This window comes from Homalodisca vitripennis, unplaced genomic scaffold (genome assembly GCF_021130785.1).
Source record: "Homalodisca vitripennis isolate AUS2020 unplaced genomic scaffold, UT_GWSS_2.1 ScUCBcl_4742;HRSCAF=11105, whole genome shotgun sequence".
Taxonomy (NCBI): Eukaryota; Metazoa; Arthropoda; class Insecta; order Hemiptera; family Cicadellidae; genus Homalodisca; species Homalodisca vitripennis.
In genome coordinates, this window is record NW_025780865.1 from 35073 (window position 1) to 48304 (window position 13232).

Here is a 13232-nt window from a genome sequence, read left to right on the forward strand (position 1 = left end):
CAACAGGAAAATTACCCACATTCAAAGTTAAAGTTACCCGCAACCTGTGAGTGTTTGCTCTCTTTTAAGGCTCGGGCGTTCAGCTATATCGACTTCAAAGTACACTGCATTCATGCCTGTAAAAGATAGGACCTCTCGGGATTTCAACCAGTGATCTCTTAACTGCTTTAACTTTCATGGAGTTAATTGGTTTTTGGGTGGTTTATCGCTAACTAATCAATCCCCTAAGAAGACATTGCTCATTTGATCATTTATAGCCAACTGCTGTCTTCTGCATAAATAACAAAATTATAAAATTAAATAAACCTGCAATAAGACCTAAGAAATGATGAAAATGTAGTCATCATGGAGTAGTCATTTAGACGGATTTGAAAAGACTATTCTTATCACATTAAACATTTTTATTTTCAAATTTAAAGAAGCCCCAATTTAAAGACAAAAAAACACATAAAAGATAATTACAGTATAATATCAAACAGTACAAAACAGTTATTTCTAAAGCCAAATTACTTGTGGTAGCCATACTGAAGTAGTTTATCAACTAATTTTTATTATTATTATTTCCAACGGTTCAACCATTACAAAAGCAAGCATAATAATTTATAGTAATGATTGTAGTGTAATACTTTGATTTTAAATAGTACTGTAGGTTTGCACTACGATATTAGTAGTTTTTTTAGCGATTTAAATAAATTTGCAAGTAGTGATGTAACTTGCAGGTAATATCAAGCTAACTGATATGAAATATTATTATTATTTCAATTGGCAACAGTGATCCTGATGTTTACTTGTATAGCCACCCAGCATTAATCAAGTCATCAAGTATGATTGTAATGCATTGAACCCGCATTCTAGCGGTTTGTACTAGTTGTTAATGGAAGCATTGGATTTGAGATGAGATCCTAACCTATCAGACTAAACATTTTTGTTGAAGGGTTATACTGATAAAACTGCTGTGTTTACATTAAATTTTACCGCTACCTTTACATTTTTAGCAAGATATGGAAGATAGTTTGCAGGAAACTACTGACACTAGCCTTCAAGTTTTAATGGACATGGGATTTTCAAGAGAGGAATCTGAAGAGGTAAGGGAAGTTTAGGTCATATTTACTTAATCCACAATACCTAAAACTACCTTTCACAATTGATGTCATATTAACCACAAACTTTAATAAAGTATATGAAATTAGGTTAGTTCTAAATAGTACATTGATCTAGGAAACTTTCAACCATTTGTGTTCAGACCCTCTTGAATTTTGATATTTAACTGATAGGTACTGTCTCTAAAGTTTATTTAAACCAATCACTGAAAAGTATTTTGTTCATCTACCCTTTTTTTATTTGTGTACACAAAATGGGCAAATTGGTATTTTTAAAAGCTGCGATTTTTAGATTTACCATTGACAAGTATTTGCAACTTGTATATGCTACTAGTATTAGAGCAAGGTGAAAAGATTACCTGGTACTTTGGGATTATACCGACCACACCCAGACATGAATCGTTATTTGACATTTTGCTTCTACTGATTACTAGATTAGCGTATTTAGAACAATATTTCTTTCAATATAAAACAGGAATTGTCTTATCGCAAACCCCTCCCCATCCTCAGACAGAGATCAAAGTCGAGCGGTCTAGTAGATAACGTGATTGCAGAGTCTTGCCGCCCGTTCAGCTGGTGCGTCGCTTTGTTGTACTTCCGTGTTTTACCCCTACATTTCTCCAAACACAAAAATTCGGTAATTCTAAGCAATATATGGGTCAACCTCGATTTTTCTCATATTACTATATAATGTTCCAATAGTCAATTAGAAAAGGAAATGACTAGAATTTCTTGCCGGAAAGCAGTTATAGGGAGCAGGCAACCGCCAGACGGTCATATATTGCTTAGAGTTACCTATTAGTGATCAGGGGCACTGACGTGATCTGGGCTTCAAATTTGGAACTACTCGAGTTAATTTTTTTTCTAAAAGAGCAAGCAGCGCGAAGCGCTGCGCAGCGGGCAGGCATCGTGCGTGATCCTTTTTTTTATTAAAAACTTCTGATAAATTGTTATTATATATTACAATATAATGTAGGTAATGTATGTAAAACAATTTTAAACACATAATTACATGCTGGAAAGCAAAGTAAACCAATATAATCCGCCCAATACAAAATCCCCGTAAAAATCTGGTAAAGGAATCTGTGTCATTCCTTTGGCATGAATCAATTCAGTATGAACGAAGATCACGCACGATGCTTGCCCGCTGCGCAGCGCTTTGCGCTGCTTGTTCTTTTAGAAAAAAAATTAACTCGAGTAGTTCCAAATTTGAAGCCCAGATCACGTCAGTGCCCCTGATCACTAATAGGTAATTCTCGCGGTTGCCTGCTCCCTATAACTGCTTTCCAGCAAGAAATTCTAGTCATTTCCTTTTCTAATTGACTATTGGAACATTATATTGTAATATGAGTTGCCTGCTCCCTATAACTGCTTTCCGGCAAGAAATTCTAGTCATTTCCTTTTCTAATTGACTATTGGAACATTATATTGTAATATGAGAAAAATCGAGGTTGACCCATATATTGCTTAGAATTACCAAAAATTCAACAAAAACAAACATTACCAAACAAAAACTAAACTCTTTCTTGAAAAAACAAAAACAATAAAAACTTGTTTTTATTCTTGATCACACTCTGCCACCCAAAATGCGAGTGCCTCCGGCCATAAGCGCGGGCTTCGGCAGCACCTTTGGTGCTGCGCCGCGCTGATGTCAATGAAAGAAAAACATCCCTTGAGATAGTACCTATCAGTAAAATATCAAATTCTAAAGGAGCTGATCAGAAATATAAATTGAATTGTAATGGAAAGGCAATTATGTACCGTGCAAAAAACTTAAATGATCATGTGATGCCGCGCGGTCTGCAGTAATCGGGATTCTCGAGAAAGATAAGATAAAAGCGACAACAATACCGATCACAATACCTGGAAATGCTTTTTGTAATTAAAGAGTTGTTTTTTTTCGTTCTATCGTGTTTGTTTCTATAAATTTATATTTTTGTGTTCTTCATACTGGTGTGGTCGGTATAATCCCAAAGTACCGATTACCTGACCAGCTAATTTTTTTTTTTTTAAGGAGAGGCCGATCCCCTTTCAAGCCTTATTCTGTCCGCCCTCATGGGCCACTGGCCTGTGCGAGGATCTTATCAAACAGAATAAGGGGGAGAGTCGATACAGTACAAGGTCAATGGTACTGATAAAAAGTGCAATGGTCACAGACAGGATTTGAACCTGCGTTATCTCTAACTCAGACCCAAAGTCCAACGACTTAGACCGCTCGGCCATCGGCACTCCCCATTTGCAAGCAGGAGTACCAGCTTCGGTTCTGTGTAAAAATGTATTTTTGGACAAAACACGCAAAAATAAGCCACTTTCATTGATGATTGTAAATTTCATCCAGACATAGACACATTTCATCAACAGTAAAAAAAATAATAGTTTAGGGCTCGACAGATTCTACATCACGAGTTTTTTTTACCAGTTACAGCATGGTATGTGCATAGAGTGCAAATGGTAACTGTAAACAGTGTTTCGTCACAGTATCAGAAGATAGTAGCAGGTGTTCCCTAAGGCTCTGTACTTGGTCCTTTATTGTTTTTAGTCTTTATAAATGATTTTCATGTTAATGTTTCATCCATGTCTGCACTTTATGCAGACGATACAACTCTTCTTTAAGTTCTAATGTGGATGTGTGGCAACTTAATGTACAATTAATTAATGCTCTTCAACAAGCTAAAGATTGGTATTCAGCCAACAACATTATTATAAATGAAAATAAGACTCAAAACATAATTTTTATACACAATAATAATTTAACTTTAGACGATAACTACATTAAACCTGTTCAGCTCTTGGGGATTGTATTTGACAGTAAACTTAACTGGAGGCCACATGTGGAAGGTTTCTGTAAAAAAACTTTCTAGAGTAATCTTTCTCCAACGTAAACTTAAGTACAGTGTTAATTTTGAAGCATTATTAATGACTTACTTTGGACTGTTTCATATACACCTTTGTTATGGTACCCGTCTATAGGGCAACTCTGGTGCCTCCAAAAAAGTTTTCTTGTGGCAAAAAAAGGCAATCAGGTTAATGGCGGATCTTTTTAATCAAGAGTCCTGCAGACAGTCTTTTTGTAATTTTAAAATAAGGACTCTTGCTTGTATTTATATATATCAGAATTTAGTGTTTGTTAGAGAAAATATCAACACCTTTATCTCTCATGAGTTAGTACATGATTACAACACTAGGTTTTGATATAATCTTGTAGCTCCTCAAGTAAGACTAATTCGGACTTATAATAGTTACAATTCCCAACAAACTAGATTGTTCAACAAATTAGCAATAAGAGAACTACTATTAATAAGTTTAAATTAAGGATTTCAACTTGGCTTAAGACAAAAGCTTTTTATTCTGTTGACGAGTACATGAAGTGCAACATGTTTGATCTGTTACAAAATACATCTGGTTAATGTAACTAAATTAGTAGTAAGTAAATTAGTTTTTATGTGGTGTTTTTTCATGACGAAGCCTATTGTAACTGAAAATGTTATTTAATGGCCAATAAAGATCTTGAATCTTGAATCATGGACATTGTGGCATGGTTCACCAGTGACTAATTTTTTGTTATCTTAGGACAAGAGGCATATAACTTGCACTTAGTCCTATAAGGACCTGACAGGATTGGTAAGTTTAGAGGATAGGGGCAGCCTCTTATCGAGATCCATGAGGAATAATTAGGGCATTAATCTCAAAGTCATGTCCCCCCCCCCCCAGAAGAAGGGGAGGCCAGCTCTGAACTAGCATCTCCAGTCAAAGCAGGCAGGGGGAGGCACACCCTTGTTGAGGCTAGCAAGAACCTCTGATAATTAGAAAACGAACCCCACCAACTCCAACAGTTATCTCCCGCAGTAGACTAGACCTATCGAATTACCCTTGCACCCCAGAATCTCAACATTTGCAGTTAGTAATGTGCCGCTTTTAGACATTCATAAGGTTCCCCAGATTTAAGTAACACATCGGTAATTGCTGTGCCTAGTGGTAGGTTCAACTGGAAGGTATAAACCAGTGATCACTGCAGGGCACCAGTGACTCATAGTACAGTACACTTTTATATGAGAACCCTACCATATTTCACCAAACCTATTCTATTTTTTGGAATGTATATTTGTAAAAAGTTTCAATCACTTTACTTCGGGATTGAGGTGGTGAGAAGAACATGTTTTAAGTAAGAAATTGCAGTAAATGTATTATCACGTATGAGTCACAGGTGGCTCATACTTCACGTGACTTTGCTTACTTAATTATTTCTTGTGTGCAGTCACCCGTGACTCAGGACATTGTGCCTTGGTCATGCCAATTTCAGCTGCTTCCATTGACTACTCCCTTATTGTTATCAACCTCCAAGCTAAATGGTAGATGTTAGTTTGGCATGTTTTTGAGCTTTATTCAATAGTGCAACACGGGTCTTAATTATCAGTATGGACTCATGACAATTAAAAGTAAACACCAACACCATACACACTGGTGCTCCCTAACAGAACACACTTGTAGTTCCGCCAACTTCACCAAAAATGCTCTAGCGATTACTTACAGTAAACTAACAGAAACCAAAGTCTACCATTGTCATGGGTTAACAATGATCCATATCATACTGACATAATACATATTTATGTAATTCGTGTCACAATGATTTCTCATTGTTTTGTGTTATTACAAAACTTAACAACACAACAAATGTGCTAATAATGTGGCTCCAAAACAATGTCTTAAATTTGTCGAGCCACCCATCACTTAGACTTGTACAAGTTATTCATTTTTGATTTTTTTATTGGCTAAAATAATTTGGTCTTTTTTTTAAAATTTCATCTGAAATAGATGTGTATGACTACTTCTTTCTTGCGTGAATCAAGTATGAAGTGAAAACTCACCATTTTTCTTGCTCTGCAGGGAACTCATTACTTTAAAAAATGATTATTTTGTCCTAATGTAATATTTCATGATCAATACTGTAAGTACAACAACACCTTTCTTCAAAAGTTTAAAAATATACTTTTATCTAAGGTTAATGTCATGTGTTGTTTTCCCAACATTGAACTACAATTGAACACTATACTGTATCTGCAACTTCTTCAACTATAGCAAAGATATTCGTTACAATCAGTATGATTAAGTTACTCATCTGTGTGTCCCAGCTCTAATCTTATGGACACCAGACATGAAAAACAAAACAGCTGACCAAGCAACACAATGCCTGCACAATGGTTGATTGGTGCAAAGCTGGAGTATAGAGACTGTACCTACTGTAGCTGCATTCAGTATAGGGTTTACCAATAGTTCTGGGAACACCTGCTGCAGGCCCAAAAGGGCTGCAAACTAGAAAATAAAATAAAATAATATTTTCGGACTAGTTTCAACACAAATGCAGAAAAGCTATCTATCTTACACAAACTTTGACAACATTATTAGAGAATTTTAAGGTTTTTATTACTTACTTAGCTATACACAAATAGTTTTATGATCATTTGTTATTAATAAAATTATGTACTTTCTTTTAAAGTTCCTTTCTTCATTAAAAATATAATTCATAAGACTGATGAATTAATTCTTTTTGTCACGTTTCATTAGAAACATTGTCACAAAACTCAAAAATAAGTTTCAGAGAGGGCTGTACATTTTTTTCATGTCTAGACCCAAAAATGTGTGATTTACTACTAGTATTGATTTGTTAAATAAGTATTAGTTTTAACTATTGAAATGCATGAAAATACAGATTGTTATCGAGTTAATTACAAAAATATTGATTTTTATACTAAAATTTTGTTTAATTCAATTTTTATAAATTGTTTCTGGTAAGCTTTTTTTCAAATAATTTTCGCCTACATTTTAGATGATGTATTACCAAAATTTTCATTTTACTGTTACAATACAATTTAACTAAAACTTTACTCTTATAAGTCATTTATAGTCGACAAAAATGTTGACTTTTAGTATATCAGTTCTTGGGAACTGAATGCCACCTTCTCGGACTGTAACTCAATCATAGGCCTTGACAGTTGAGACTGCTTGTAGTGCAATCATTTGTTCGACATAGCAATCCACTTTAAACCAGTTTATTTGTATGTTTCCATTCAACACTTAATTGGTTGTTCCACTATGTCAAGTTTGTGTCTTTCAGCTGCTATACAATTACTCTCCTCAATCCTCAACTTTTGGCTAAAAATATATAAATGTAATTAAACCTGTCCAATGAAATGATCCTAAAGGAATACACTTTTTCATGTTCAATATGAGCAAAACTATTGAAGATAGAAAATTCATCTAGTTTTGTCTTTACATTACATATTACTACTAGTACTAAGGGTTAAACTGTTACACATACATTTTCTTCAATTATAGTTATTTTTGAGTGGTGAGAAGGGGAGTAGGGTTCTGAATATCTTGAGAAAAGACTTACACTGTTATTTTAATATTTGACTTTGAGGATTCATTCTTTGATAACTAATAAACCAAATAAACTTTGGGACTCCAAAAAATGACAAAAATTATCAAACAAAATCACTGAGGTTCAACTACCTGTAGTTTCATCAAACAAGTTCAAAATAATATTTTAGTCATTTAGTGATCACTTGTTGAATTTGACGAGTTACTTAATATTTTAATCAACACAAATAAGTTTTTGAATTCCACTCCTTGTATTGGAAGACATTAAAAATTATTTATTAAAATATTTATGATCTAATTTTCACTAAATAAAAGGTTTCTTACTGTTATGTGATTTATTCCTAAATACATTATTGATAATTTATTTTTAGGCTTTGGTGAAGAATGGCTATTCGGTGGAATTAGCAGCAGCTTATTTATTAAATCTCAGTGAAGAAGTAGCAGAAGAATGGGAAGATGTTGACGAAGGTTATAAAATGGTATTTGTTGTAAACTCAGATCTGAAAATGAGTATTGGGAAAACAGCAGCACAGGTTAGTGTTTGAAGGAAATAACTAATCTCTAAATCTTGTCAGCAGTTTCAAAAATTTGACCTAGTACAGGTATTTTCATTTTCTGCTTTGTATCCTTGGTGGAAGTAAGTTGGTTTTAATGGAATTCTTTTATATTTTTAGAACTATATATTAGAACTAAATAAAAAAAACTACATAATTCTTTTATAATTTATTAGTTTTTGGTCTTTACAGTTAGTTTTAAATTTTATTCTATTTTATCATATGTTTCTTCTATTTTACACATATGTTTTTTTTCTGTAAACAATGTCAAACTGATGATGCCTTAACCGGCGAAAGCGCTATTTTAATAAATTTTATGTGGAAGTATACAAAATATGTCTTTTCCATTAAAACTAGTACAGGTAGTCTATTAATTGAATTTGACTCCATTATAATAAAGAACAATACAAATTAAAATAATAAGTATTTTTGGTAGCTTGAAAAATATTTTGTTATGGTAATTGAAATAATGTTAAACTATCACACAAATAAAGAGGAACATAATTCAGATTTTAGTAAACCATTCTTTCTGCATGCCATTTTATTATTACAATTATTCAAAGTGCAGTTTTAGAGAAAATTTAGTTGTATCTTTGGTTTTTAACACATCTTCCAGTTCTCAATATGTTTTAAAGAATAAACTTTATTATATATATATATATATATATATTTATTTATTTATTTATTTATTTATGTCATGGAACAATTTTGATTTAAAAATGGAAGTACTAATACAAAATTCTTAGTTTCAACTGCAAAATAATATATAGTACATATACATTTTTTCAGTAAAGTTAAAAATAATCTCTACAAATATCGTGTTATATAAAGTAAAAAAAGTAAAGTAAAAATATCGTGTTATATATGTTTTATTTGAAAAGAAATGTTCATGTTAGTCATGAAAACCAAACATTTAATTTTTTTGGCAAAAATTTAATACGTTTAAGCAATAATTTAGCAAAAGTTTTTCAGTTGCGTAGCTTTTAAGCTATACATTTTGCAAGTCTATTGATCAATGTTTTTTTTAATATTGTGTTTATTCGTATCCAAATAAGCTTATTGTGCTATGAATATACCATTACACTCAAGAGTGATAAAACACCATAAATTATATTTGTGGTTCTTATAAATATTTTGTTCTCGTGAAGATTTTGTGATTTTTTTTTTTACATAATAAATTTTACATACCAAAGTTTTATAATTTTTATTTAAAGGGTTAAACTTGGAATTTTAGTTCAATGACAATCGTGTTTTTAAAATGTAGTTACATTTTTTTTAACACATTTTTTAAATATAGCTGGGAAAGACGTCAAAAACGTCTTGTCATTATAGAAGTTCACCATTGCTAGTTCTTGGGTTAAAAAATCAAAGACTGATATATCACTTTAAGATGAATATAAAAATAATTGATAAAAAAGAAAGTATAAATTTATCTTTTCTGCTTTGTTCTTCCTACATTTGTATTATCCCATATAAGGATTATCCCACATTTCTGTATTCTTTTTACATACACCTCTGCCTGATCTTGTTGATAAACATACAAAATGTTAATGTGTATGAGGTGTTTTGTAGTGTCTAATTATTTCTTCAATTATAGGTTGCTCATGGATGTCTTGGTTTGTACAGGGAGATTGAACTTGGATCACATCAAGAATCAAGAGATGATTTGGTTGCTTGGCTTGACGAGGGGTAAGAATCTTATGAACTCAGGAGTGCTGTGGTCATCTGGCTTTATACTTTTCAGTCAGTTTCTTGTTCCTTTTCGTAATCCCTCATGAATAAAAACACAAAAATGTTTTGGGAGATCGTTATGTGCTGCTTTAAAGGTTCATTAGTTATTTTTTGCTTGTGTGACAATAAATATAAATATAAGAAATGATACCTTTTACAATAATAGTCTATTTGCATATTCAAGTTCATTAACATCTTAAAATGGAAAAAAATTACGGTTTTTGCTTGTAAATGCTGTTGAGATTTTTTGGCAAATTTGTGATCAGTACAATTTGAATGTGAGGGCATTGTGTACTATGGTTTAAAAGTGGATGAACAGGTGCAATAATAATAATTATGAAATTGGTTGTTGATTAGATTCAATTTATGGAATATTTTATTTTGTTTTAGAAAGAAAATTATTGTTTTGAGTGGGAAGAACACTGATGCACTGGTGAAATTCTGCAATAAAGTACAATTCATTAAAAAAGGTTTTTGCCATTAAAAATTTCAATGCTGTTACATTTTTGGCAACTTTGTGCTCTGTACAGTTAGAGTGTGACTTGTCGGTGTTTTTAAAAGTAGTTAGACAGATGTTGATAATAATTATAGAATTGGCTGTATTCAATTTATAGAATAAATATTTGATTTTGTTTTAGACAGAAAAAGATTGTTCTGAGTGGGAAAAACACTGATGCACTGGTGAAGTTGTGCACTAAAGCAAAAGATTTTGGGATCCCCTCACACCTAGTCAAGGATGCAGGACACACTGAAGTAGCTGCAGGGTCCACTACAGTCCTCGCTTTGTTTGGGTCAGAAGAAACTGTTAACAAAGTTACGGGTTCTTTAAGGTTATTAAAATGAACTATAATATAGTTTTCCTGTTTATTTGTGTTTTTTTTTTAGTAGTGAACCCTGAAATCATTTGTAGTTCTTAATTGTTAACTATGTATAATTTGTAAAAAACTGATTAAGACAACAACAGATAAATAAATATACCCTTTTTAGTTTTTAATCTATTTATTGAAATCTATCTATATATATATAAAAGAAAGTTGTGTTAGTTACACTATTTATAAGTCAAGAACGGCTGATCCGATTTGGCTGAAAATTGGTAGGGAGGTAGCTAAGAACTGGGAGAAGGACATAGGATACTTTTTATCCCGTTCCCGATTAAGGATTCCGCCCCACTGGTCTCTAAAAGTTACAGAAATATCCGTAAGAAATGCATTGCAGCAAACATATGTTATTAAGTGAAAGAGCCTTTTCAAATTTAATCAGCTGTTCTTTGTAAACATATATAATGCGACAAAAGAAATATATGTTTATATCAATTAATTACTATTTTAAATTTCTTTACACTTATAGTTTGAAAGCATAGAGTAAGCTTAAGAGAAACTATTAACTTAAGAGAAATTACTATCTTACGTTGGCTACAAATATTAAGAATGTTATAAAACTAACCTTAGTTGTTTTTTTTTGACAGAAGTATGGTTCTCAAAACTCCGTGCGTTCATATTCTCTCGATCGAGACAACAAAGCAAGCTAACATGACATCGGAGATATAACTAATTCGATCCAGAAGTGATACACGCGCAAAGCCTAAAATAAAAACCATACGCAATTTCGCTTTTAAAACATCTGAAGCTCATAATCATTTAGACTGTAATAATATGTACCTAAAATATGCCTATTTTCGTTTCAAAATTACATTGAGCGCCATCATTTATTACATTGTATGTGCGCTAATGAATTCAGACTTTTTGACTCCTGTCCACGATGGTCTAATATAGTTCAATTGTATACAAAAAAATAGAATATTGGAGAAAAATTCCAGTTATTTCACAGGTGCATATTGAGACTGTTTTAAAATTTAAATCTTAAATAGATCATGAGTATATTTTAGTGACTATCATTTATCTCAGAAGGGTAATAACGACGTTCAAAAGAAATATGCCTCCTATGTCCCAATTTTTCTGTAGGAAATCGTGTGCGAAGCCGTGGGTGAAAATCAAGAGTTTTCGTTATAAAATACTAGGAATTTATTGATGAACTAGCTGTTATCCGCAACCAATCGCGCATTAATTGCTTTTACTAAGTGATATAAGGACTTCGGTTCTTAAGATTTGCGTGCGAAGCCGTGGGTAACAGCTAGTAATATATATAAAAGAAAAGTCGTGTTAGTTACACTATTTTATAACTCAAGAACGATTTGGCTGAAAATTGGTAGGGAAGTAGCTAAGGACTGGGAGAAGGACATAGGATACTTTTTATCCCGTTCCCGATTCAGGATTCCGCCCCACTGATCTCTAAAAGTTATGGAAATACCCGTAAGAAATGCATTGTAGCAAACATATGTTATTAAGTGAAAGAGCCTGTTCAAATTTAATCAGCTGTTCTTTGTAAACATATATAATGCGACAAACAAATATGTTTATATAATTTAATTACGATTTTAAATTTCTTTACATTTATAGTTTGAAAGCATAAAGTAAGCTTAAGAGAATCAGCAAATTTTGTTTCAACTGTTTCTGCAATCACTGTTAAGCATAGACTTTACTATCCAGATAATACAATTCAAATCTTACGTAAAAATTCACCTTTAACTGCAATATTTTTCTAATATAAACCATGCTCGTGCTTGATCAGAAGAGCAATGCAGATATCAAAATTACTATCTTACGTTGGCTACAAATATAAAGAATGTTATAAAACCTACCTTAGGTTTTTTTTTTTACAGAAGTATGGTTCTCAGAACTCCGTGCATACATATTCTCTCGATCGAGACAACAAAGCAAGCTCAATAATGGCATCGGATATATGAGTATAAATAATTCGATCCAGAAGTTATACACGCGCAAAGCCTAAAATAAAAACCATACGCAACATCTGGAGCTCATAATCATTAGACTGTAATAATATGTACCTAATATATGCCTATTTTCGTTTCTAAATTACATTGAGCGCCATCATTTATTACATCGTATTTGTGCAAATGAATTCGACTTTTGACTCATGTCCACGCTGGGCTAATATAGTTCGATTGTATACAAAAATCATAGAATATTAGAGAAAAATTCCAGTTATTTCACAAGTGCATATTGAGACTGTTTTAAAATTTAAATCTTAAATAGTTCATGAGCTTGGAGTATCTTTCAGTGACTACTTAACTCAGAAGGGTAATAAGGACGTTCAAAAGAAATATGCCTCCTATGTCCCAATTTTTCGGCAGGAAATCGCGTGCGAAGCCATGGGTAACTGGGTATCTGGTTGTAATTGGTATTTTATTGAAAATCAAGAGTTTTCGTTATAAAATACTACGAATGTAATGACAAACTAGCTGTTACCCGCGGCTAATCGCGCATAATTGCTTTTACTAAGTAATATAAGGACTTTTCTAAAGATTGTGTGCGAAGCCGCGGGTAACAGCTAGTTGAAATATAAACCGTAGAAGTTGAAAATAAAATCATGATTGTGTTACTGAGTATTA

General features: G+C 32.5%; 1 protein-coding gene across 1 annotated transcript; it reads left to right on the forward strand.

Annotated features, from left to right (window-relative positions):
- Positions 1–699: 699 nt before the first annotated feature.
- LOC124373060 (probable peptidyl-tRNA hydrolase 2) lies at positions 700–10630 on the forward strand. The gene is made up of 4 exons (XM_046831461.1): positions 700–1085; positions 7850–8011; positions 9630–9721; positions 10402–10630. The coding sequence occupies exons 1-4, from the start codon at positions 1002–1004 to the stop codon at positions 10604–10606; spliced, it is 543 nt and encodes a 180-aa protein (XP_046687417.1). The 5' UTR covers positions 700–1001; the 3' UTR covers positions 10607–10630.
- Positions 10631–13232: the final 2602 nt, after the last annotated feature.